Consider the following 27701-nt stretch of genomic DNA (forward strand, 5'->3'; position numbering starts at 1 on the left):
TTGGGATCAAACCCACAACCTAGGTATGGAGAATGACCTCTGACAACTCCGTAAAGACTCTCAGTTGCCTAAGAACACCCAAGATTCGGGCCAGAAGGCATGGCCAAATAGGTTACAGCCCCTTTATCTCATTTATACAGCGAAGGTTTTTTGCTCAGACTCTCAGAAAGTAATTCCAATGGAAACACCAGAGTTAAAAACCAGCCACCTGTGTTTCTGTAGCCCGGGTTCTGTCAACCCTTAACCTTAATTCTACCCTGAGGATTTAAAAAATATAGCTCAAGTCAAGTCAGATTCTCTACCACAAGAAAGGGAAGGTACTGGATCCAACAGACAACTTAGCCAAATTCACCTGACAGGCAGGGAACTGGCGGGCTCAATGGGCCCTTTTTTGGGTCCTGGCACCAGGTTGGGTCTGCAGGGTGGTCCTAGGTGAGCTTCTTTGGAATCCTGCCGCACTATGCCAAGTAAATGTCAATATAAGAAGCATTCAAACCTGTGCAGGATTTTTGTGAGTTTATTGGAGCCAAACTGTCAACAATTGCCGGGAAGCAAAAGCTCAATGGATTGAAATAATGCTCTAGAAATGGCAGTTTTGCACCTTACTTTATACATTACAACCAGAAGGGGAGATGTATGTGGGTCCCATGAACTACACTGGTAATAGGTTAGGGATGCGGGAGGAAGCAAAGCAAGGACATCTCTGGGAATGGATAAAAAGCAAAAAGATAGACACTTCTTTTATACAGGTGGATGTAGGATAGTTAGCAGTCAGCAGTGAACTCAAGAACAATGAGCAGATTTGTGGTCTCTGCAGAGCACAGAGCAGTGCCTGTGTTTTGAGGGGTCTGGAAAAAGGAAAATTCCTTTGACATCCCAAAGATATGTTACAGTAGATGCCAAAAGACAATACATAGGCTCCTTTAAGGTAAAGATTGACTTTGTCAGGGAAGATTCTGGCCTAACACATGACTACACACCATAAACCTCTTTTAGTTAACAAGTTTTAATTTCAGGCCAAACTTTGTAATTTAGGTAGTTTAGGTTTGTGAGTTTGAAAGGCCACCATGCAGGCCTTACCTGAGCTAGTCACAGGTGAGCGTGTGACCCCCTTTTCATCCACACTCTCCTTCAGTCACTCGTGTCCCACCTCTTGCCACCAATCATGTCCCTCCTCTGTCCCACCATAGGGGGAGAAACCATCGAAGACCTATACACTGCAAGCAGCTGAAGCTTCCTCACCACCTGCGGGCCTGCCCGGCACACCCACGGTGCTCAACACGCCAGTGCCCATGAACCTCTTCTCTACCTGCGAGGTGGACTGCTCCAGCCCCGGCTGCATGCCCAGGTTGTGCAGCCTCACTTTAAAGAAGCTTGTGGTCTTGAAGGAGCTGGAGAAGGAGCTCATCTCCATGGTGATAGCAGTGAAAATGCAGGGCTCCAAGGGCATCCTGAGGTCCCATGAGATTGTGTTGCCCTCCAGCGGGCAAGTGGAGAGCGACCTGGCGCTGACCTTCCTCCTTCAGTACCCACACTTCCTCAAGAGAGAAGGCAGCAAGCTACAGATCATGCTGCAGCAGAGGACGTGCTATCATAACCGGATCATCCTGGGCTACAAGACACTGGCCACAGGTGCCATCCACATGGCCGAGGTAAAGCAGCGACCCCCCCCGCCCCCCCAAGGGTGGCCAAATGCTGAGTCTCTGCAGCAGCTTCAAGGAGGTCTCCACCAAGGTGGCTGAGATCTGGATCTTCTCTCCGTCCAGTCAGCCCATCGACCACGAGGACAACTCCATGAAGGCCAGCTCCAAGGCCAAGTCCATGGATAGTTACATTGAGGGGGAATCTGAGAGCTTCTCCTCTGAGATGGAGACCAACTACAATGCTATGCACAGGCAGGACATGAATGAGGATGACTTTGAGCTGGGGCAGCCCAAGAGGCAGCAGCGATCCATGCAATGAAACTTGAAGCAGAAAGTCATGGGGCTGCTTCTCAGATCCAGTGTGTCAGAGGAGGTCCTGGACTCGAATCAGGACCCTGCGGAGCATGTCCCAGAGGTGGAGGACCTGGACCTTTTGTATGACAGCCTTGAGAATCCGAGTGACAGTGGCCAAGACATGGAGGACGATGACAGCATCATCAGCCCCCACAAGACCAAGCTCTGGCCATACTTCGAAGGCCTGCCACAGTCGAGCTGGCAGACAGAGAGGAGGAGCATCCTCAGTACTTGGAGCCAGAAGGAGCCTCCAAGTCTGGTCAACATGCTTGAAGACCCAGGGTCTGGGCAGCAAGCAGCTGAGTGACAGTGTCTCCGACTTGGTGGCCTACAGCACACCCACCATCAAAGTGAACAAGATCTGGATCTTCTCCCTGTCCAGCCAGCCCATCAATCACCTGGACAGCACCATGCAGGCCAGCCCCAAGGCCGAGTCCACGGATAGCTTCTCTGAGGGAGAGTCTGAGATCGTCTTCTCTGACCTGGAGGCCAGCTACAATGCCATCCGCAGGCATGACCTGGTCGAGGATGACTTGGACCTGGAGAACCTGATAGTAAGAAGGAGGCCCATGCCCAGGCGAGAGAAGTACCAGCAGAAAGACACAGCATGGCTGCGCAGGTTCCAAATGATGGAGGAGGTCCTGGAGTCAGAGCAGGACCCCGTGGAACAAGACCCCAATGTGGACAAGGGCCTGGCCCTTCTGTTTCACAGGCTGATGAACCCCAGAGACAGTAGCTCAGACACGGAGGATGATGACTGCCTCCTAACCCCACCCATGCCTGAGCTCATGACAAACTCTGAAAGCCTGTCAAGCGGCCCAGACCTGGAGGAGGATGACAGAGTCCTCAGCACCCCCAAGCACAAGCCCAGGCCATACTTTGAAGGCCTGTCGCGTGGCCCAGACCTGGAGACCACAGTCCTGATCTTCTAAAAGGAGTTGCATCCCTCATGATGGGAGGCCCCACTTCCAAGGCCATGTCAGTTCTGGGTGTTTAAAGAATAAGAAGGGGATGAGCCCATGTTTTAGGGACCAACTTCAAAACAGCCCTATTTGTTGTCAGAGACATATTGCAACTATTGTGACAAACAGCCAAGTCCTACCCCAGCATCTCCCTTATGACTCACCACCGCCAGAAAGGCTGTAGGTATCTTCCCTTCCCTGAGCCAAAAGTTCTTTGGCAACAGGGACTACACATCCAGGTGAATCACTTGGAACCATCTCGCAAGCATTTACTGTTTATCCTGAGCCTCTCTTTCATTCATCCCAATGGACTCTGGACCCCAGTTGTCCTTGGCTGTTTGGAGCGGAGACCTGGATCATTTGTTCAAGGTACAGAATTTAAGAAGAACCCACTGAGCACCACTCATTGGAGTTTAGGATGAACATATGGCCAGAGCAATATTTTCAGGAATTTATCTCTCCTCGATGCTTGCACTTTAGAAGTGAAGACAAAAAGAATAAAATAGAATCTGTAGATGCTGGAGATGTACAGTGACACACTGTATAACCCCAGGAGGGAGGGGTAACTTTCTGAGGAGGAGAGGTGGACCGAAATACCTTAGATGAGGCATTTGAATGAATGTCAACACCTAGTGTTCAAGCAAGCAAACCAGGGAAAGAGATTCCAGACCATGACATGTGAGCAAAACTACAGCACAGAACAGACATGACATCAGGAGGACAGAAACACGTCTAGAGCCAAGAGTGTTGGAAGTGAGAGGTTTGGGACAGGCACCAACTATGTCCAACCCAGTACCCAACCCCTCTTCTGAACTAACAGAGCCCAGTTTGCTTGGGGTTTAGGTTGCCCAGTACCCCCATGTGTGTCTGGTCTCCTCTTAGCCATTCTGACAGTCCTCTCCTTGCTTTCCCTGTGCCCCTTGCAACCAAGAGTGAACATGTGTCCCACCAGTTCTGCCCAATGACACTGAGTGATGCTGGGCCAGGCTTCTGGGACTCTGCTTTTCTGACAGGAGGGGACAGGGAGAGCTGGCCCTGCCATGCCTCACCCCATGCCTGGGTTGCTGGTCCTGGACACAGGCAGTCATCAAAAATACTTACCCAAGTGAGTTGAATAGTTACAGCTTCATAAAAACCTCCAAATGAATGACTTTAGAAACTTTATTCATAATTGCCCCAAACGGGAAGTAACCAAGATGTCTTTCAAAAGGTGAATGAGTAAACGAACTGTGGCACACCCATACAGTGGAATATTATCCAGCAAGAAGAAGAATTGAGCTTTCAAGCCACAAGAAGACATGGAGGAAACTACAAGGATATTGCTGAATGAAGGAAGCCATTCAAACAGCCACATACTGTATGATTTCAAATGTATGACATTATAGAAAAAGCAAAACCATATTGACAATTAAAATATCAGTAATCATCAGGATTCAGGATAGGAGGGGATGGCTGAAGAGTTGGGGCACCGGTGATTTTTAAAGCAATGAAACTACTTTGCATGATACTGTGATGATGAATATGTGGCATTACACATTTGTCCAAAACCACAGAACTTCACAATAGGAACTCAACCCTAGTTAAACCATGGACTTTAGTTCAGAATAATGTATCAATATTGGTTCATCAATTATAACAAATGTTCCACACTAATTAAGATGTTAATAAACAGGGGATACTGTGGGGAGAGGGGGTATATAGGAAATAAACTCTCTGTTCCAAAATTTTCAGCCAATATAAAAGTGTTCTAAAAATTAGAGTGTATTAATAATAAAAATAATAAGATCTTGGTTTTTTTTTTTTTTTATTGTAAGCCAACTTTGATTGAAACAAATAGCTCTCAAGAGTTATCTGGGAGTACCTTCCTGAATAAGAACCTGGGTTATGAGCAAGCATTCTATTTTCTTCTTCTCTGTATTTTCTGGAGCTCTCTTACAATCTTATCTAAAAGCTAGCTAATAAATGGAATCTGTTGTTTGAGAACTAAGTCTCTGCAGGTCAACTTAATAGCATTTTAGATTGTCCACCAGGAAATTACTTAACCAATTTATTTAGTTATTTTTTAAAATATAATTTTATTGATTTCAGAGAGGAAGGGAGAGTGAGAGGGAGATAGAAACATCAATGAGGAGAGAGAATAATTCATCAGCTGCCTCCTGCACGCCCCACGCTGGGGATTAAGCCCGCAACCTGGTCATGTAACCAGGAATTGAACTGTGACCTCCTGGTTCATAGGTTGATGCTCAACCACTGAGCCATGCCTGCTGGGCCCAATTTATTTTAATTCCTTGGCCTATCCACCTCTCCTCCCCAAAAAGTTAACCCTCTCTTCTTGGGTTATAGACTGTGTCATTGAACATCTCCAACATCCACAGTTTCTATTTTATTCTTTTTATCTTCACTTCTAAAGTGGGAGAATTGAGGGGAGATAAATTCTTTAAAAATTTTTCTTGCCATTATGTTCATCCTAAAGTACAGTGAGTGGTGCTCAGTGGGTTCTCCTTAAATTTTGTACCTTGAACAAATGGTACAGATCTCAGCTCCAAACAGCCAAGGGCAGCTGGGGTCCAGAATCCATTGGGATGAATGCAAGAGAGGCTCAGGATAAACAGTAAATGCTTGCGACATTGTTCCAAGTGACTGACCTGGATGTGTAGCATGTGTTGCCAAAGGAATTTTGGTTCAGGGATTGCAAGATACCTTCAGCCTTTCTGGTGGTGGTGAGTTATATGGGAGATGCTGGGGTGGACTTGGCTGTTAGTCACAATTGTTGCAAACAGTAATGTCTCTGACAATAAACAGGGCTGTTTTGGAGTTGGTCCCTGAAACATGGGCTCATCCCCTTCTTATTCCTTAAACACCCAAGACTTTCACAACCAGAGACTGCCCTGGGCCCTTTCCACATATCTCACCAGACAGGGTGGCTGATCCCCACAGGAACAGGACATCCGAGGTCAAAATCCCTGGTCACCTGAGCTGGAAACCATTGAAAAAGAAGACAAAGTGATGAGCATGTGGTATCTAAAGCAGAATTATAAAAAAATTATGTCACCTTCATATAAAGGTATATAAGTATACAATGAAGAACAAACACAATACAACATACAGCTTATAAATGGAATACTGAGAAAAATAAGGCAGACACAGAAGAATACATAGAATATGTTTCCCTTCAAGTAAGATTTGAAAGCGGCGGAAATGGCAGTGTTCAGGAATGTATGCTTAGGTGGTAAAATGAAACAGGGAGAGGGGTCTCATCATAAAAGTTCAGATGATGGTTTTGGAGGATAGAGAAAGCAGGCTGGTGTGGGTGGTGGCAATGTTTAATTGACGTGGGGGACAGTCACAAGTGTAAGATTCAGTGGGCTGTGTATTATAGTTTGTTGTACTTTTCTGCATAATTAATCTATATTTAAAAAAAAAAAAACATGGAGAGAACACGGGCCAAACTAATTATTTACATTGGTGAGCATGCATAAAAATAAACAAAAAAACCCAGAAAACATATATTGCTTTTTTGGCTTTTTGGGGGGAAATTGAATGGTAATGTAGATTAAAGGAATATTGTTGGGGTCCATCCCCAACAGGTCCAGGGGTTCCCAAAGGTGTGGACGGAGTCCGAGAAGAAGGAAGGAATGACAAGGAGATAGCGTTCAGTTGATCAGCAGCCTAGCCAGGTTCTGTGTTTATTGTCTTGTAACATCTGTATTTATACCAGTTGATTTTAATCTTATCAATTCTATTCCAAAGGTTAGGGCGTTTCTTATCTCCATTCCAAGGTTACTCTATTGTTCTATTAAGCTACAAGGGAGTAACTGAAGGAGATTATCCTAAGTAAAGATTACGTAGCTTAAGCGTGATTGTTTGTAGTTAAAGTGATTAATTACCCGCCTGGCACTTAGTTAAGGGGTTTTATTCCCTCCCTAACTCCACGGAAAAATCCTCACCTGGGGAAACAACCTTTCTCTGGGAGGTGGTCCTATTTAAAACACATAGCCTTAAGAGGGGGAGCAAACATATGCCATATACGCCAGGTCCCTTGAAACATAAGCTGTGCAGATGTTTCTTCCTTGCAGCGACTGTGTCAAGCAGCAAGGGTGGACCGGCTTCCAGCAGAATATAAGTATATAAGTAAAAATAAGATACTTTGCAACAGATTAATGATGCTTAGATTCCAGAAGCCAAGGACTATACATAGTTCAGCCTGTGAAAGTGAGGCCAAGACTGAACAAAGCAAAACTTAAATATAAAAAATTAAAAATGAATTTGAAGTCTCTTGACATTGTTCAAATTTCAAAAGCTATATCAGGGCGAATGTGGGAATGACATTTCAGTTCCTCTGTTCCAAGTGACGCCCTCTCCAGGTTTCCTGTGTATCCTGCACAGCGGGCTTTTAGTGGCGATGAGAACACATTACATAAGTGAACCAGAGAGGGCTGGTGCTGGTGCAGATGTGGACATAACTGGGGACAGAAGGGCCAAGTGTGGAAGCCAAATCATTGGGGGTAGGGGGGATAATGACCCAGGCTCAGCGAGGGGCCTGGTCCCAGGGTGCCCAATGCCTGAGCAGTCCCCTCACTCAGGGGAGGATGTTCTAAGGCAGTGGTTCTCAACCTTGGCTGCACATTAGAATCACCTGGGAATCTTTTTAAAATCGTGATCTGGGCCTCATCCTCCGGATATTCTGTTTCTTTGTTATGGGGTGAGGCCACAACATTAGTAACAAAGAAACAGAATTTCCAGAGGATGAGGCCCAGAAATCAGGATTTTCAAAAGATTCCCAGGTGATTCTAATGTGCAGCCAAGGTTGAGAAGCACTGTTCTAAGGGAAGCAGAGAGCAGGAACAAGGATTCCTTAGTGAGTCACCAGGGAAGTTCCCCAAAGAGCCCCAGGCCTCCTCCTAACCTTCAAGCTCCTGTCTCCTGTACCTGAACTAGATTTTATACAGCAGGTTGGGACACAGTAGATTCTAGAGCAGTGATGGCGAACCTTTTGAGCTCGGCGTGTCAGCATTTTGAAAAACCCTAACTTAACTCTGGTGCTGTGTCACATACAGAAATTTTTTGATATTTGCAACCATAGTAAAACAAAGACTTATATTTTTGATATTTATTTTATATATTTAAATGCCATTTAACAAAGAAAAATCAACCAAAAAAATGAGTTCGTGTGTCACCTCTGACACGCCTGTCATAGGTTCGCCATCACTGTTCTAGGGCATGGCCACTGACTCCTAAGCAGACTGTTTTGCATAAGGGAAGGAGGGACATCATTAAAGAATTTATAGGAAGGCATCATCATGGGAGGGGAGGCAAAGTTGCCCCATTTCCTGCTGGCTCATTTCATGGTGGTCACCATCCCTGAGTCTAGACAGTGGCTTCCTTGGTGGGCTCAGACAGCCCCTGGAGCTGCAAAGCGAAGTTCTAGAGTGTGGGGCTAACGCCAGAACTGAGAGCTCTGACCTTGTCTCTTCCCTCACCTGTGGGTGATGTGTGTGGGGAGCAGCTACAGTGTTTGGATAGGTTCAAGCCTTGGCCTGATGAGAGGGCACAGTCCTCGCATTGTGCAAGTCCCAGCTTGGATGGCGGGGCCCTCCCAGCACAATTATAGCCAACAGCTGTAGTTGTAAGCTTGAAGCTATGGTCCGAACACGTGGCCTCACGTGCCTGAGTGATGGAGGCCTGGTAGAGTTCAGGTGCATGTAGTTGAGTAGGATTGAAACCACGAGAATGTTGGAAACATCTTTATCATGCCCTTACTTTACCTCATGGCAACTGCTATAAAATAAAGACATGGCTGGTGGGTGTTGTCGCTATCTCTCAGAGAAGCAGCATCCCACCCAGACCTATCTTTCATTCTCTTGTCGGTCTTTTCTAAGCCTTTCAGCTGTCGCACTCAGGTTCACCCTTGGCCATCCTGGCCAGGCACAGACGTGCTATTCACTCTGTGCTACCTGTCACTGTGGGTCATGGCACCTCTTTCTCTCCTAGCATATCAGTGAGGACACCACGTGAACATGGGAGTGAGCTGACCCTTCCTCCCTCCCCTGGACTTTGAGTTCACAGGCCCTGAAGTGACCCCAGAGGTCTAGTGGTGGGGTTAGGAGGAGGTTTTGAATCAGGCTTTTCTGGGACCATATGTTGAGCTTGCTGTCTATCAGCCTGGTGCACATAGGAACTTTGCTTACCTCTTACTCCCTCAATTCCCCATCCTCAACATGAGGGTAACAGCTCCATCTCATAAGGTTTTGAAGGTTTAGGAGGAAGATCAATATGACAGCTAAGGTGATGCGTGGTATAGTTATGGACTTATAAACCGCTGGATAGAGTTTTGTTAGATGTCAGAACAAACTTGTGGAAGGAGTGGTGATACTCAACAGAGACCATGCTGCCTTTGAGTCCCATCCTCTTTAAGTTCAGAAACCCAGTTTTCTCTACCTCAATTCCTGTGTTCTTAAGGCACATCCCATTGTCTTCCCCTCCCTAGCCCTAGCTTTCCTTACCCAGAGAATAATGCTCTAGAATAGTGCAATCCCTTGGGTGTTGCCTAAGATTTTATTGGAAGATAATAAACACACTCTCCTAGGTGTGTGCCACCCACCTGAGTGAGGCAATGGTCAATTAAGCAGAGAGAGAACATGGCCCAAATGCCTGGGAGGAGCCAGACTGAGCCTTATAAAGGGACCAGTCTTTGCCCAGATGCACAGCACACTCATCCTTCTCCTCAGTGACACCTCGTCAGCTCCGGTAAGTCTGCACCTGTTTGCCAGGTGGGTCATCAGGGCCCAGTGTGTTTTTCTGTGTCCAGGAATAGGGAGAGCGGTGATGGGAGCGGATTCAGGAACCTGTATCCAGTCTCAGCTCTGCCTGTTATGGGTCTTTCCAACTTGATCCCACTTGGTCCCAAGGGCCTATCTACAACAAGATTTCTGTACTAATGCTCCTATTGCTCTGTTGGCTCTTCTGTGACAACTCTGTTGAAACATCCCTGGTGGGAGCTCAGTATAAGAACCTTCCTCTGCTCCTTGTCTTCTTTTCTCTCTGGAATCATCTGACTCTCAGGCCATGTACTTTGCCCCCCAACGTCTGGGGAGAGCGGGTGGCTCTCCCAAAGTCTTGAAGATGGTCCTAAAACCAAGACCTGGGATGCCCACTCACTATGCCCTGGTGAGAAGATTTGCCACTATGTGGATCAGGGACATATCAACTAAAGTTTTGGACCTTGTGCCCAGCTGAGGGAATGACCAGGGACCTTCTGTGCACAGGGCTCAGTTAAGGCCTTGGCAAGATGACAGAAGGCCTTAGGTGTTTTCACTTAGGGACATAACAGGGAGAATCTTTCTCCCAGATCAATGGTAGTTTTTGTTAGATGCCCACACATGGGAGCCATACACATTTCTTGAGGGTTTAGGAAAGTCTGCGGTGTGAGGACTGCACTGTCCCATTTCTCTGCTTGGGGTCCAGTCTGTTGGTGGAGGTACTGGCTTTGGGAAGTCAGACCTCTTTACATAAATGTGGTCTAGCCTTGGGGTTCCAGAGAGCAGGGAGGTATAAAGGTCATCTGAAGGAGCCTATCTTCCCACATTCTACCCAATAGCCTAAAACTGAGGCAGGTATTTCTGTTCATTTCAAACATGATGCCAAGACTCCTCAGCAGTCCTTCTTTCAATCTGGGGGGATGGTCCAGGAAACCTTACGGGAGCTCAGGACAGGGCTGTATATCTTTGCTCACACTCACCATCCTACTCACACTCACTGCTGGGAGCCTCCAGGGCCCGTTTAATTTAGAGCTTGCTTTATGTTCACAATGGGCACCTCAGGGAACTCATTCCAAGAGCAGCCCAGGGCAGGTCAGGCCAGACTAGTCAGGAAGTTATTTTGTCCCCATGACTCTAACTCTGACTGTGACCCTGGAGGAGATGGTGTTGATGCTCTTGAAGAGTAGAGTCATCCAAATGCTGTGTTTGGTTCAGGTCCCAAACAAAACATCATTCCTTTTCCGTGTGGTTGACCCCTACACTCTCAGCTTCTGCCTCCTGTGGTTCTGTCCACAGTGGGTTTCTTTATTCTCCCCACCTCCTCAGGGCCCTGACCTGCATGGGCCCAGGCCCCAGCCTTGGTCACACTTTCCTCCTTATGAGCATCTCATCCCTCCTCCTAGGGTGATACAGTTCCTTCTGCTCCAGCTGAACCTCACTTCACAGGATCCTCAGTTCCCACCCCATTGACTTGACTTAGGGACCTTCACCTGGGGAGAAGGATAACAAAGTTCCGCATCTTCCTCTCCGGCAGCTTCCTTGAAATCCAAGATGGGCCATACTGCAGCTGAACAGGCCATGATGGACTTGGTCGACCAGTTCCACAGATACACCAAACCTGATGACAAGATTAACAAGAAGGGCCTTCTGAGGATGCTGAGGGAGAATTACCCTCACTTCCTCAATGCTTGTGTGAGTCTGGATAACTTCTTAAGGTTGCTTGGGCCCGGGCATGGCAGAGGACTTTGGACAAGTCCATCCCATTCTCTGATCCTCAATATTCTCATCTGCAAAAAGGCCTAAGAGGACTCTCCTGACTTATTATCAGGATGAAAGAGATGGTACATGTGGCCAAGTGTAAAGGCATCTGGAGATCAAGGGTAGTTATCAGGTGGTGAAATAGGAGAGTAAAGAATGGGTCCCCTCCCACTTGTCACTCTCTATCCAGGAGACTGAAGCCCAGAGGCTCAGGCTCTGCCTCCAGAAGCCTACTTTAGGTTCTCTGAGATCCAAGGGAAGGTGATAGAAATCCCATGGCTGATAAAATTTAACACCTTTCATTATAATGAAAGAGCTCATTCATAGACCAGATTTAGTCTGACAATTAGAATATACTGAACTGATTATAAAAGGAGAGGCTACTAGGTGACACAGAGTGTAGGTGAGCAAAGGAGGGTTAGGAATGAAGAGACAACAGGTAGGGCCTATCTTCAGTTTCTGTGTAGAACTTAGGTAGATGGGGTCATGGAAGTGGGTGAGGGGAGCAGGTCTGGATCTAAAGACCACCCACTCACCAGCTCATTGATCAGTGTGGTACTGGGATGAGTCTGCCCACCACCACTGGTCTCTCTTTCATGCTGACATTTGGTACAAGGAATCTCCCTCAGTGACATGCAGGGTAATGCTAACGTCCCCCTTAGCCCCTGGTACAGTCCACTGGCCCACAACAGCTACACCTGTGCGACCCCAGATGTTTCTCTCCCCCTCTCTGCCTCCTCCTCCTCCTATTCCACTGATAACACCTTTGATACTGAATTTATCTTTTCCACAGGAAAATAGGGGCGTAGATTTCTTGGGCGATATCTTTGAGAACAAGGACAAGAACATGGATAAGAAGATCTCATTTATTGAGTTTCTATCGGTGTTGGGAGTCCTAGCTGTGGACTACCACGATAATAGCCACGGAGCCCCACTCTGTTCTGGTGGGGAGGACAATGAGCCCAGCCCAGCCTGAGGCCTCCAGAAACCACAAGAAACAATAAAGTGTGTCTTTTGCCCAGATACAGCCTGTTTCCTGCTTTTCTTTGGCTACTTATGCTGTCAAAGCTGCCCCTTCTTGGTGAATGTAATTGTGGGTTCTCTGTGGGAAAACTTACCCAGGAATGTGCCAGGAGGGTGCCCTCCCTCTGGCCCCCAGCATAACTGACCACCTCTCTCAGCAGGGCCTCTGTCCACCTCTGCCCCTGCTCCCTAGTGCAGCCAGCGTGCCATGTCCCAGGGTCAGCAGTGCAGAGCGTTCTGCTGGCCCAGCCATGCTTTTCCTTCTCAAGGCGCGATCAGCATCTAGGGATCCAGGAACTGCAGGGAGCAGGAGCCGAGGGAGGTATGAACATGGTGCCTCATGCCCACGCGCTCCTGCCCAGCATGACCCCAGGGACATAGGGGAGATGGCACCACTGAAAAAGGCATTGGGTGGTGGCCTTTGGGGGCACATGGGCACTGGTCACTGTGAAAAGGACACTCAGCAGCCCAGAGGATGGGATCCCCTGTCCTGTGTCCTGAGGCTCTGGTCTGTGTCCTGTCCCTATGCATGTGTGTGTGTGTGTGTGTGTGTGTTTTAGCCTGTGTGGGTATCCCTGTGGAGGTGAGAGAGCCACTCTGTCTGCTGAGCTCCCAATGGTTTTGCTAAATGCTGGGAGCTGGGTGTCTGGGGAAAGCACAGAGTGATGGCTGTTGCAGGCATGAGAAGTAAAGCTAGTGCTGGAGTCCAGAGAGTGTCTGGGCAGCAAGTGAGAAGACAGGACTGAAGAGGACCGGGGAGGAGAGGGCAGGTAATGATGAGCAGAAAGCTCATGCTGAGTCATCAGTGTCAGTCCACTCCACTAGCCATGGAAAGAGGCGTGCCATTACCCACACAGGGCCCTTCCCATCTGCCTCTGTCCTTCTTGCATCTACAGAACCAGCTCACACCTGGAGCACTGGGCCCAGCTGTTCCTTTCAGAGCTGGAGCACCATGAGCCCACAGAGGTAGATGCAGAGGATGAGGAGGCCTGGGGGTGGATGGTGTGGGTACATGGGGGGCTAAGCCACACAGAAAAGAGCTTCCAGAAGCTAGGGTTAGGCAAGTATAGAGTTGCTTTGATCACAGTCCCCATTGCCTGCAGTCTGGGAAGACTTCCTGGGGTGGGCTCTGGAAATGTGACTCCATCGATGGATAGCAGAGATGTTCTGTCTTTAGAAGGCACATCGAGGCAGTCATGGCAATAACATGTTCTCTTCTGGGATCTACAGAACCAGCTCCAGAGCAAGTTCAAAAAAGACCTCGAGAGGAAACACCAACTCCAGTCCCCTCCCCAGAGTCAGAGCGGGCTCTGGGCACAGCTTTCACTGACCTTCACGAGGCAAAACAACCACCTGCAGTGTGTGGGCAACTCGCTTCAGCTCTTGTGAAGTCTGCAGTCCCAGATCCTGGGCCACAGCATGTCAGTGGCCCCGGAAGAGAGGGCTCCCCCTTTAGATACAGTTTTTGAACCTTTTTGTTTATGTTACATATGCTTAGAATTCAATTGTATTTTTCTGATACTATGAGTAAAATACAATCTACTTTAAACTAAATGGAATGAAATATAATTAAAACTAAATTTAAGTTAAATCAAATTTAACTCTGAACCTTCGGAGTGTCGTGCAAATCCATTTTTTCTGGGCCTCGGTGCTGTTATTATGAATTATAGGCTGGGAATGGGTTATCTCTGAGATGTCATCAAGCTCTAAGGATGCGGCATTCTTGAGACTCGAGACAATGGGGCTCTGGTGGAATTGACCAATTGCAATTGCACAGGGTCCCTTTAAGTCAGGGCTATCCCTGGGCAACCACATTTCATTTGACTTTGCCTTTACCAGCACACGGGCAAATTATGTTCTTAACCCCCCCAGCCCCAGCTTCCATTTTGTAGAAAGTTGTAGGGTTTAACCAACAGAAAAATGTTCCTGAACACTGCACCTGGGATAGAAACTCCACCCTGTTCCACTCCCACTGAACAGCATCCTGAGCATCACCTCTGTAGATGCAGAGCACCAAAGAGGTGTCAGGGGACAGGAAATATCCCAGGTCCTGGGTCCACACTCTTCTCTTCTACAGGCACCGCCTGCAAATCTCCTCTGGTATCAGAACCTCTCTCAGCCCTCAGGCCCTGAGCACTGTTCAGCTGGGCCTTTTTCTAAGGCTCTCTGTCTCAGCTGAGCCCAGGAACAATTACTTCCACCTGAACAAGGTTGTGCATGTGGCCTGGCTTCTCTCTTTACATCAGTCCTCCAAACCACCCTGGAGAGACCGGACTAACACCCTTCTAGGGCACCGTGCCATGGCAGATGCTACAATGTCTCAGGACAAACGGGTATCAGCATTGGACCAGACTCATGCCCCTGCCTCCAGGAGATCAGCTCTCTGGGTTGACACAGGTATGAAACACAATTCTAACAGAATGTGATGAGTTCTACAGTCGACCTTTCCCATAGCTAAGTATGGAGAACATGAGCCCATTGGGGATCACACACCAGGCTCTCTTCAGGATGTGATTCCTAAATCATTCCAGAAAATGAGTAACTGTATGTCTATCCACTTCATCCTAATTTTTCATGGAGCATGGCAATGGCGGGAAGCATAGTGAGATTAAACAGAAGTTGGAGAATTCTAGGAGATTAGGTCCACGTTAGAGGCCATGGTCAGTTGACTTGTACATACCAGCAATGTCCTGGGAAGTGCGGCCTCCCACCGTGTGGGAAGCAACTCCTCCTTTTGGAAGATCAGGACTATGGTCTCCACAGCAGCTGTTCACTATTTCAAATTACACTTTTTAACCTGGCCTCACTTTCCTAAGTTTCACAGCCAACTTCAAAACTGGAGGTTTTTACATTTTTGATTGCTGTTAACATTAGTTGCTATGGACCAGAATTTGAACAATTATATTTCAACAACAAAAAATAGTTTTAGAGTAAGGACTATGTGCTGGAACTGCTAGGTACTAGAGATCAGTGAAGCTAAAATAAGTGTTTTTCCTCCCTAATTTGGAATACAGACATATGGGGACAATGACGTGGTGTGGTTCCCACAGTACAAGTGGGCTTAGGTGGCAGGTAGCATAAAGGAGGAAGAGCACATTTCATTGTGGAGAAGTAGTCTGTGTCCAATTCCAAGGAGAATCCCTAGAGACAAGTTCAGATTTCTAGTCTGTTGAGATACATCATATTAAACAGGAAGGTGAGGAATTCAAAGATATTTCAGGCAAAGAGAAGCATTAAAAAAAATGGAATTGAGTCAGGAAACAATAAGACATATTGGGATGGACTGGGACCATCAGGAGGTAAGTTCCCAGGACAGGAACAGGGGAACAGGGATGGCTGAGCAGAGAGGAAGTCAGACACCAGCTCTGGGAGCCCTGGCAGGAAGGTTCCTAGCAGGACCAGCAGTCCTGGTGCAGGAGGAGAGAAGCCAAGTGGAGGGATTGGTTCAAGCTGGGAGGTTTGCAGGGCGGGTATGGCCCTGAGGCAAGTCAGCACCAGAGATCTTAGTCAGTGGAGAGCAGTTGGTGTGGTGGATCATGGGGTGCAGGCTGCATAGAGACAGAAGAGGGTACTGACAGGAGAAAAGTGAAAAGGTCCAGAGAAGCAGGTCTCCCTGAGTTTGAAAGCAGGTGCAATGAGAAGGAGGGGGGGAGGGGACAGACAATACCAGTGAGAGAGTGAGGTGTAGGCGGGGAAAAGCTGAGGCATGTCCTAAATGATGACAAGCTGCAGAGGATGGGCAGGAGAGGATGCCCCTGAAGTGGAGGGAGGTGATGGTCTCAGAACTGAGATGCTAATGACACGGTGAGAGTAGGAGGTGGAGGAGTCAACCACATGGACAAATACCTCACCCACCGAGTTTCCTGCAGGTGGGCCAGGAGATTTTGGAGGTAGTTGCCTAATTTCTCCCTGAAGAATGTGGCCTGATTGAGGGGTTAGCAGGAGACTGTGTAGAGGTAGGAAGTGACCCAGCTGGATGATGGGATCCTCAAGGAGGGGAGCTACTGAAGCAGCAGGGACATGCCTAGAGATGGCCCTGGATGTGCAGGTGAGTGCTGACTGGCCTCCTGGCACCATGGAGAGACCCCATGTGTGGGAGAGCCATTGCTTGCTGAGGAAGCACTTGTGTCCTGCTTGTTTCTGAAATCCTCAGCCCCTAGCACATTTTATGACGTCAGAGAGCCCAAGGGTAATGACATGGCCCCTCCTATGACAGATAAGGGGATCTGTCACCTATGATACTCAGTATGAGCTTTCCACTCATTCCTCCATGCCCTCTCCTCCCTACTCTTCTTCAATCTTCTCTTCCACTTGCTGCCCAGACTCTCTCTGGACTCCAGCACTAGCTTTACTCCTCAAGCCTGGAACAGCCATCACTCTGTGCTTTCCCCAGACACCCAGCTCCCAGTACTTAGGAAACCATTGCGAGGATCAGCTCAGCAGACAGGGTGGCTCTCACCTCCACAGGGACACCCACAAAGGCTAAAACTCACACACACAGGGACAGGACACAGCCCAGAAGCCCAGAACAGAGGACAAGAGATCCAGTCCTTGGGCACTGCTGAGTGTCCCGTTCACAGTGAGCAGTGCCCATGTGCCCACAAGCCCACCACCCAATGCCTATTTCAGTGGTGCCATCTCCCCTTTGTCCCGAGGTCGCTGGGCAGGAGCACGTAGGCATGAGGCACCATATTCACACCTCCCTCAGCTCCTGTTCCCTGCAGTTCCTGGATCCCCAAATGCTGATGGTGGTTGGGGAAGAAATAGCATGGCTGGGGCCAGCAGAATGCTCTGCACTGCTGACCCTGGGACCTGGAACACTGGCTACACTAGGGAGCAGGGGCAGAGGTGGACAGAGGCCCTGCTGAGAGAGGAGGTCAGTTTCCTGTGGAAAAGATAAATTCAGTCCCAAAAGTGTTATGGGGGGAATAGGAGGAGAAGGAAGGCAGAGAGAGGTAGAGAAGCATCTGGGGCCGCACAGTTGTAGCTGGTGTGGGCCAGTGGAGGGCATCAGGGGATGAGAGGGACATTAGCACTACCCAACAGGTCACTGAGGGAGATTCCTTGGATCAAATATCAGAATGAAAGAGAGACCTAGTGGTGGTGGGCAGACTCATCCCAGTACCACACTGATCAATGAGCTGGTGGGTGGGTGGTCTTTAGACCCAGACCTGCTCCCCCCACTCACTTCCAGGACCCCATCTACCTAAGTTCTACCCAGAAACTAGGTAGGCCCTACCCATTGTCTCTTCATTCTTAACCACCTTGCCTGTTTGCCTTCCCGAGTCTTCCATGCTAAGTGGCCTCCTTTGCTAACCTACTCTCTGTGTCACTTAGTAACCTCTCATTTGTCATCACTTCAGTGCATTCTAATTGTCAGAATAAATCAGGAATATGAATGAGCTTTTTCATTGTAATGAAAGGTGTTAAATATTATCAGCCGTGGAATTGCTATCACTTTCCCTTGGATCTCAGAGAACCTAATAGAGGCTTCTAGAGGCAGAGCCTGAGCCTCTGGGCTTCAGTCTCCTGGATGGAGAGTGACAAGTGGGAGGGGACCCATTCTTTACTCTCCTATTTCAACACCTGATAACTACCCTTGATCTCCAGATGCCTTTACTCTTGGCCACATGTATCATCTCTTTCATCCTGATAATAAGTCAGGAAAGTCCACTTAGGCCTTTTTGCAGATGAGAATATTGAGGATCAGAGAATGGGACTGACTTGTCCAAAGTCCTCCCCCATGCCAGGGCCCAAGCAATCTGGAGAAGTCACCCAGACTCACACAAGCCTTGAGGAAGTTAGGGAAATTCTCCTTCAGCATCTTCAGCAGGCCCTGCTTGTCAATCTTGTCATCAGGTTTTGCGTATTTGTGGAACAGGACGATCAAGTCCATCACGGACTGTTCAACTGGAGTATGGCTCATCTTGGTTTTCAAGGAAGCTGCCAGAGAGAAAGACGGGGAAGTTTGTGATCTTTCTCCCCAGGTGAGGGTCCCTAAATCAGGACAATGGGGTGGGAACTGAGGATCTTGTGAAGTGAGGCTCAGTTGGGAGCAGAAGGAGCTGTATCAGCCTAGGAGGTGGGATGAGATGCTCACAAGGAGGAGAGTGTGACCAAGGTTGGGGCCTGGGCCCATGCAGGTCAGGGTCCAAAGGAGATGGAGGAGAACACAGAAGCCCACTGTGGACAGAACCACAGGAGGCAGAAGCAGAGAGGGTAGGGGTCAATCACATAGTAAAGGACTGACATTTTAGTTGAGAACTGAACCAAACACAGCATTTCGATGACTCTACTCTTTAAGAGCAGTAATACCAACTCCTCCAGTGTCAATGTCAGGGTTAGAGTCATGCGGACAAAATAACTTCCTCACTAGTCTGGGCTCACCTGCTCTGGGTTGCTCTTGGAAAGAGACCCCTGAGGAGTCCATTGGAAACATAAAGCAAGCTCTAAATGAAACCAGTTCTGGAGGCTCCCAGCAGTCAGTGTGAGTAGGATGGTGAGTGTGAGCAGAGATATACAGCCCGGTCCTGAACTCCTGCAAGTGTTCCTGGACCATCCCAGGGAAAGAAGGCCTGCTGACCAGTGTTGGCATCATGTTTGAAATAAACAGGAATTCCTGCCTCAGTTTTAGGCTATTGGTTGGAAAGTTCGGAGATAGGCTACTTCAGATGACCTTTGTACCTCCCTGCTATCTGGAACCGCAAGGCTAGACCACATTTAAGTAAAGAGGTCTGACTTCCCAAAGCCAGTCCCTCCACCAACAGTCTGGACCCCAAGCAGAGAAATGGGACAGTCCAACCCTCACACCCCAGACTTTCCAAAACTCTCAAGAAATGTGTATGGCCCACATTTTTGGGCATCTAACAAAAACTGTATTTTCTTATCATCAGGACAAAAAAACCTTGCTGCTATGTCCCTACATGGAATTACCCAAAGCCTTCTGTGAACTTGGCCAACGTCAGAGCTGAGCCCTGTGCACAGAATGTCACTGGTCTTTCCCTCAGCTGGGGAGAAGGTCCAAAACATTAGTTGATAGGTTTCTGATCCATATACTGGCAGAGCTTCTCACCAGGGCAAGGTGAGTGGGAGTCCCAGGCTTGGGTTCAGGAGAACCTTCTGAACTTGGATAGAGACACCCACTCTCCCTGGAGGTGGGGTGCAAATTGAGTCTTCCCCAACCTGTGGTCTGAGAGTTAGGTGAGTCCAGAAAGAAAAGAAGAGAAGGAGAGAGGAAGGGTCTTTTCCTCAGCTCCCACCAGAGAGGTTTCCACAGAGTTGTTACACAGGGGCCAGTCCAGCCATCTTGTAGATGAGATCCTCAGGACCCCAGTGGAATAAAGTTACACAGCCCCATAACAGGCAAAGTCCCATAACAGGCAGAGCCCCGTTACAGGCAGAGCCCCATTACATCTGGACCCAAGCTTCTGAATCCTCTCCCATCACTGCTTTTCCCTACTCCTGCAGACAGCAGAACACCCTGGGCCCTGAGGAACCTCCTGGCAAAGAGATAGGCGCAGACTTACCAAAGCTGACGAGGAGGCAGTGAGGAGAAGGTGAGGACGTGATTGTCCTGTTCCACAAATACACCAAACCTTTGCATCTGGGAAAAGACTGGTCTCTTTATAAGGCTCAATCTGGCTCCTCCCAGGCACTGGGAGCCTTTGGGTCATATCTGTCTACTTCCTGGACCATTGTTCCAATCAGGTGGGTGGCACACACCTAGGAGTGTGTGTTCAGCATGTGCCAGTAAAATCCCAGGCAACTCCCAAGGGAAAACACCTAGAGCCTTCTTCTGTCCTCACTTCCCTGGATTCAGGGGTGTGGAATACAATGGGATGTGTCGTAAAGCACAGGAATTCTGGTACAGAAAACTGTGTTTCTGAACTTAAAGAGGATGGGACTCTGAGATGCATCATGGTCTGTGTTTGCTAATCACACACTCCTTCCATAATTTTGTTCTGGCATCTAACACAAACTCTCTCCAGTGATTTTTAAGTCCATAACTATACCACGCATCACCTTACTTGTCATATTGATATTCCTCCTAAACTGTCAAAACCTTATGAGATGGAGCTGTTACCCTCATGTTGAGGATGGGGAGTTGAGGGAGTAAGAGGTAAGCAAAGTTCTTATGTGCACAAGGCTAATAGACAGAAAGTTTAAGATATGATCCCAGAAAAGCCTAATTCAAAACCTCCCTCCTAACCCCACTACTAGACCTCTAGGGTCACTGTGGGGCTGGTGAACTCGAAGTCCAGGGGAGTGAGGCAGGGTCACCTCACTCCCATCTTCATGGGAATCCTCACTGTAGCGCTAGGAGAGAAAGAGGTGGCATGACCCACAGTGACAGACCAGGGAACACAGAGAGAGTAGTGGCTCAGCATGTCACCTGCAGGCGAGGGAAGACGGGAGGTCAGACCTCTGAGTCCTGGCATTAGCCCCACACTTTAGAAATACACTTCGCAGCTCCAGGGCCCACCAGGGCCCACCAAGGAAGCGACTGTCTAGATTCAGGGATGGTGACCACCATGAAATGAGCCAGCAGGAGATGGGGCAAAGTTGCCACCCCTCCCATGAGGATGCCTTCCTATAAATTCTTCAATGATGTTTCTCCTTCCCTTATGCAAAACAGTCTGCTTAGGAGATAGTAGCTCATGCCCTGAGGTCTGTTATGTCCTAACCTGCTGTGGAAAATCGAGTTCAGGTACAGGAAACGAGCTTGGAGGTCAGGATAAAACCTGGGAACCTCTGGGGACATACCATGCTGATTCACTGAAGAGTCCTTGTTCCTGCTCTCTGTTCCCCTTAGAACATGCTCCCATGGAGAAAGGGACTGCTCAGGCATTGGGCACCCTGGGACCAGGACCACCACTGAGCACCCAGGTCAGGCCCCCCAATGCACTGGCCTCCATGCTTCAGCCTGGCCTTTCTGTCCCCAGTTATATCCATATTTGCATCAGCACCAGACCTCTCTGGTTCACTCATTTAATTTCTTCTTACCCCCACTCAAAGCCTCCCCGGAAGGGTACACAGAAAACCTGGAGCACGAGCTGCCTCCGGGCAGGGGAAGTGAGATGGCATGCCCACTTTGTCCCTGGTGTAGCTTTTGAAATTTGAACAATGTCAAAATACTTTAAATTAGTTTTTAATTAGTTTAATTTAAGTTTTGCTTTGTTCAATTCTGGCCTTACTTTCAGAGTCTGAACTATGAATAGTCCTCAGCTTCCGGAATCTAAACATCATTGATCTGTTGCATGGTCTCTCTCTTATTTTACTTATATACTTAATTTCCCTTAGTCTTCATTAATATTTGAACTTACCCCCCAAATCCAAAAAATAAAATGTATGTTTTCTGTTTATTTTTATGCATACTCATCAATGTAAATGATTATTTTGGCCTATGTTTTATAGATATTCTTTATGTGATATAGATCAATCATACAGAAAAATAAAATATACTACAATGTATAGCCCAATGAATTATCTCCAACACCTGTGACTGCCACCCAGGTCAATGAATAAAATATTGCCACCACCCCTACTGTCACTGCCCCTTTTCTCTCTTCCTGAAAACCATCATCTGGACTTTTATGGTAAAGCTCTCTCTTTGTTTCATTTGAATTTTACCATTTAAGCAAATTTACTTGAAGGAGAACAGATTCTATATATTCTTCTATGTTTGCCTTAGTTTGCTCAGTATTACACTTATAAGTGATATCCATGTTATACTGTTTGTTCATCATTGTATACTATATATCTTGGTATAAATATCACATCATTTTCTATAATTCTGCTTTAAATATCACATGCCCTTAATTTTCTTGTTTTTCTTTTGTATGGTTTCCAGCTCAGGTGACCAGGGATTTTGACCTCTGACCTCATGTTCCTGTGGGGCTCAGCCACCCTGTCTGGTGAGGTATGTGGAAAGGGCCCAGGGCAGTCCCTGGTTGTGTAAGACTTGGGTGTTTAAGGAATAAGAAGGGGATGAGCCCATGTTTCAGGGACCGACTTCAAAAGAGCCCTGTTTATTGGCAGAGACATTAGTGTTTACAGATATTGTGACTAACAGTCAAGTCTCACTCTGGCATCGCCCTTATCACTCACCACCACCAGAAAGGCTATAGGTATCTGCCAATCCCTGAACCAATAATTCTTTGGCAACATGGTCTACACATCCAGGTGAATCACTTGGAACCATCTCGCAAGCATTTACTGTTTATCCTGAGCCTCTCTTTCATACATCCCAATGGACTCTGGACCCCAGCTGTCCTTGGCTGTTTGGAGTGGAGACCTGGACCATTTGTTCAAGGTATAAATTCAAGAAGAACCCACTGAGCACAACTCACTGGACTTTAGCATGAACGTATGGCCAGAGCAATATTTTAAAGAATTTATCTCTCCTCAATGCTCGTACTTTAGAAGTGAAGACAAAAAGAATAAAATAGAAACTGTGGATGCTGGATATGTACAGTGACACACTGTATAACCCAAAAAGAGAGGGGTACTTTCTGAAGAGGAGAGGCTGACTAAAACACCTTAGATGTGGCATTTGAATGAACTTCAACACCTAGTCTTCAAGCAAGCAAACCAGGGAAAAAGATTCCAGACCTTGACATGTGAGCAAAACTACAGCACAGAACAGACATGACATCAGGAGGACAGAAACACGTCTAGAGCCAAGAGTGTTGGAAGTGAGAGGTTTGGGACAGGCACCAGCTATGTCCAACCCAGTACCTAACCCCTCTTCTGAACTAACAGAGCCCAGTTTGCTTGGGGTTTAGGTTACCCAGTACCCCCATATGCGTCTGGTCTCCTCTAAGCCATTCTGACAGTCCTGTCCTTGCTTTCCCTGTGCCCCTTGCAACCAAGAGTGAACATGTGTCCCACCAGTTCTGCTCAATGAAACTGAGTGATGCTCGGCCAGGCTTCTGGGACTCTGCTTTTCTGACAGGAGGGGGCAGGGAGAGCTGGCCCTGCCATGCCTCACCCCATGCCTGGGTTGCTGGTCCTGGACACAGGCAGTCATCAAAAATACTTACCCAAGTGAGTTGAAGAGTTACAGCTTCATAAAAACCTCCAAATGAATGACTTTAGAAACTTTATTCATAATTGCCCCAAACTGGAAGTAACCAAGATGTCTTTCAAAAGGTGAATGAATAAACAAACTGTGGCACACCCATACAGTGGAAGATTATCCAGCAAGAAGAAGAATTGAGCTTTCAAGCCACAAGAAGACATGGAGGAAACTACAAGGATATTGCTGAGTGAAGGAAGCCATTCTGAAACAGCCACATACTGTATGATTTCAAATATATGACATTATAGAAAAAGCAAAACCATATTGACAATTAAAATATCAGTAGTCATCAGGATTCAGGATAGGAGGGGATGGCTGAATAGTTGGGGCACCGGTGTTTTTTGAGGCAATGAAACTACTTTGCATGATACTGTGATGATGAATATGTGGCATTACACATTTGTCCAAAACCACAGAATTTCACAATAGGAACTGAACCCTAGTTAAACCATGGACTTTAGTTCAGAATAATGTATCAATATTGTTTCCTCAATTATAACAAATGTTCCACACTAATTAAGATGTTAATAAACAGGGGATACTGTGGGGAGTGGGGGTATACAGGAAATAAACTCTCTGTTCCAAAATTTTCAGCCAATATAAAATGGTTCTAAAAATTAGAGTGTATTAATAATAAAAATAATAAGATTGAGTTTCTTTTTATTGTAAGCCAAGTTTGATTGAAACAAATAGCCCTGGAGAGTTAACTAGGAGTACCCTCCTGAATATGACGCCGGGTTATGAGCAAGCATTCTATTTTCTTCTTTTCTATATTTTCTGGAGCTCTCTTACAATCTTATCTAAAAGCTAGCTAATAAATCAAATCTGTTTTTTGAGAACTAAGTCTCTCAAGGTAAACTTATTAGCATTTTATATTTTCTGTCTACAGGGAAATTACTTAACCTCTTTATTTTATTTATTTATTTTTTAAAATATATTTTTATTGATTTCAGAGAGGAAGGGAGAGTGAGAGGGAGATAGAAACATCAATGAGGAGAGAGAATAACTCACCAGCAGCCTCCTGCAGGCACAACAATGGGGATTAAGCCCGAACCTGAGCATGTACCCTGACCAGGAATTAAACCATGACCTCTTGGATCATAGGTCAATGCTCAACCACTAAGCCATGCTAGCTGGGCCCAATTTATTTTAATTCCTTGGCTTATCTACCTCTCTTCCCCAGAAAGTTACCTCTCTCTTCTTGGGTTATAGACTGTGTCATTGAACATCTCCAACATCCACAGTTTCTATTTTATTCTTTTTGTCTTCACTTCTAAAGTGTGAGAATTGAGGGCAGATAAATTCTTTAAAATTTGTGTTGCCATATGTTCATCGCAAAGCACAGTGAGTAGTGCTCAGTGGGTTCTCCTTAAATTTTGTACCTTGAACAAATGGTCCAGGTCTCAGCTCCAAACAGCCAAGGACAGCTGGGGTCCAGAGTCCATTGGGATGAATGAAGAGTGGCTCAGGATAAACAGTAAATGCGTGCAACATGGTTCCAAGTGACTGACATGGATGTGTAGTCCCTGTTGCCAAAGAACGTTTGTTTCAGGGAATGGAAGATACCTACAGCCTTTCTGGTGGTGGTGAGTGATAAGGGAGATGCTGGGGTGGGACTTGGCTGTTAGTCACAATAGTTGCAAACACTAATGTCTCTGACAACAAACAGGGATGTTTTGATGTTGATCCCTGAAACATGGGCTCATCCCCTACTTATTCCTTAAACACCCAAGACTTTCATAACCAGGGCCTGCCCTGGGCCCTTTCCACATACCTCACCAAACAGGGCGGCTGCTTCCCCTAGGAACGTGAGGTCAGAGGTCAAAATCCCTGGTCACTTGAGCTGGAAACCATTGAAAAAGAAGTCAAAGTGATGAGCATGTGGTATCTAAAGTAGAATTTTAAAAAAACGTATGTCACATTCATATAAAGGTATATATAGTATAGTACTACAATGAAGAACAAACACAGTAAAGGATAGGGCTTATGAATGTAATACTGAGAAAAATAAGGCAGACACAATAGAATACATAGATTATGTTTCCCTTCAAGTAAGATTTGAAAGCAGGGCAAATGGCAGTGTTCAGGAATGTATGCTTAGGTGATAAAATGAAACAGAGAGAGGGTCTCATCAAAAAAGTTCAGATGATGGTTTTGAGAAGAGAGAAAGCAGGCTGGTGCGGGTGGTGGCAATGTTTTATTCATTGACATGGGGGACAGTCACATGTGTAAGATTCATTAGGCTGTGTATTGTAGTTTGTTGTATTTTCTGCATAATTAATCTATATTAAAAAAAAATATGGCGAGAACACGGGCCAAAATAACTATTTACATTGGTGAGCATGCATAAAAATAAACAAAAAAACTAGAAAACTTATATTTCTTTTTTGAGAAAAATTGAATGGTAATGAAGATTAAAGGAATAGAAGTATATAAGTAAAAATAAGATACCTTGCAACAGATTAATGATGCTCAGATTCCAGAAGCCAAGGATTATACATAGTTCAGACTCTGAAAGTGAGGCAAGACTGAACAAAGCAAAACTTAAATATAAAAATTAAAAATGAAATTGAAGTATCTTGACATTGTTCAAATTTCAAAAGCTATGCCAGGGCGAATGTGGGAATGACATTTCAGTTCCTCTGCTCCAAGTGACGCCCTCTCCAGGTTTCCTGTGTGTCCTTCACAGCAGGCTTTTAGTGGAGATGAGAACACATTACATAAGTGAACCAGAGAGGGCTGGTGCTGGTGCAAATGTGGACATAACTGGGGACAGAAGGGCCAGGTGTGGAAGCCCAATGCATTGGTGGGCAGGGGCAGGCTGACCCAGGCTCAGCGATGGGCCTGGTCCCAGGGTACCCAGTGCCTGAGCAGTCCCCTCACTCATGGCCAGACCTTCTAAGGGGAGCAGAGAGCAGGAACAAGGATTCCTCAGTGAGTCAGCAGGGCCGTTCCCCAGAGGTCCCCAGGCCTCATCCTAACCTCCAAGCTCCTGTCTCCTGCACCTGAACTAGATTTTCCACATCAGGTTGGGACATAGCAGACCACGGGGCATGGCCACCGATTCCTAAGCAGACTGTTTTGCAAAAGGGAAGGAGGGACATCATTGAAGAATTCATAGGAAGGCATCATCATGGGAGGGGAGGCAACATTGCCCAATTTCCTGCTGGCTCATTTCATGGTGGTCACCATCCCTGAGTCTAGACAGTGGCTTCTTTGGTGGGATCAGGCAGCCCCTGGAGCTGCAAAGCGAAGTTCAAGAGTGCGGGGCTAACGCCAGAACTGAAAGCTCTGACCTTGTCTCTTCCCTCACCTGTAGGTGATGTACTATTCACTGTGTAATACCTGTCACTGTGGGCCATGACATCTCTTTCCCTCCTAGCATTTCAGTGAGGACACCACGTGACCATGGGAGTGAGCTGACCCATCCTCCCTCCCCTGGACTTTGAGTTCACAGGCCCTGATGTGACCCCAGAGGTCTAGTGGTGGGGTTAGGAGGGAGGTTTTGAATCAGGCTTTCTGGGACCATATGTTGAGCTTGCTGTCTATCAGCCTGGTGCACATAGGAACTTTGCTTACCTCTTACTCCCTCAATTCCCCATCCTCAACATGAGGGTAACAGCACCATCTCATAAGATTTTGAAGGTTTAGGAGGAAGATCTATATGACAGATAAGGTGGTGCGTGGTATAGTTATGGACTTATAAACCGCTGGAGAGACTTTTGTTAGATGTCAGAACAAACTTGTGGAAGGACTGGTGATACTCAAACAGAGACCAGGCTGCCTTTCAGAGACCCATCTTCATTAAGTTCAGAAACCCAGTGTTCTCTACCTCAATTCCTGTGCTTTCAAGACAATCCCATTGTCTACCCTAACCCAGCCCTAGGTTTCCTTACCCAGAGAATAATGCGCTAGAATAGTGCAATCACTTGGGAGTTGCCTAAGATTTTATTGGAAGATGATGAACACACACTCCTAGGTGTGTGCCACCCACCTGAGCCAGTCAATGGTCCAGGAAACAGAGAAAGAACATGGCCTAAGGGCTCCCAGTGCCTAGGAGGAGCCAGACTGAGCCTTATAAATAGACCAGTCTTTGCCCAGATGCACAGCACACTCACCTTCT

General features: G+C 47.0%; 1 protein-coding gene and 1 pseudogene across 1 annotated transcript; both read left to right on the forward strand.

The window, feature by feature from the left end:
• Positions 1-1256: 1256 nt before the first annotated feature.
• On the forward strand, positions 1257-2929 carry LOC138996124 (phosphofurin acidic cluster sorting protein 2 pseudogene; annotated as a pseudogene).
• A 6740-nt stretch (positions 2930-9669) lies between these two features.
• Positions 9670-12498, forward strand: LOC138995935 (protein S100-A7-like). The gene is made up of 3 exons (XM_070396748.1): positions 9670-9706; positions 11252-11409; positions 12269-12498. Exons 2-3 carry the CDS (start codon positions 11269-11271, stop codon positions 12449-12451), a joined length of 324 nt encoding a protein of 107 aa, XP_070252849.1. The 5' UTR covers positions 9670-9706; positions 11252-11268; the 3' UTR covers positions 12452-12498.
• Positions 12499-27701: the final 15203 nt, after the last annotated feature.

The sequence above is a fragment of the Myotis yumanensis genome, unplaced genomic scaffold, assembly GCF_028538775.1.
Source record: "Myotis yumanensis isolate MYYU_CA2020_CCGP unplaced genomic scaffold, mMyoYum1.0.hap1 SCAF_17, whole genome shotgun sequence".
NCBI lineage: Eukaryota > Metazoa > Chordata > Mammalia > Chiroptera > Vespertilionidae > Myotis > Myotis yumanensis.

Excerpts from the sequence above, each read along its gene's own strand:
- LOC138995935 (XM_070396748.1), top strand. The coding sequence starts at position 11,269 with ATGGGCCATACTGCAGCTGAACAGGCCATGATGGACTTGGTCGACCAG. Across the intron at positions 11,410-12,268 it reads CTCACTTCCTCAATGCTTGT|GAAAATAGGGGCGTAGATTT; the intron begins GTGAGTCTGGAT and ends TCTTTTCCACAG.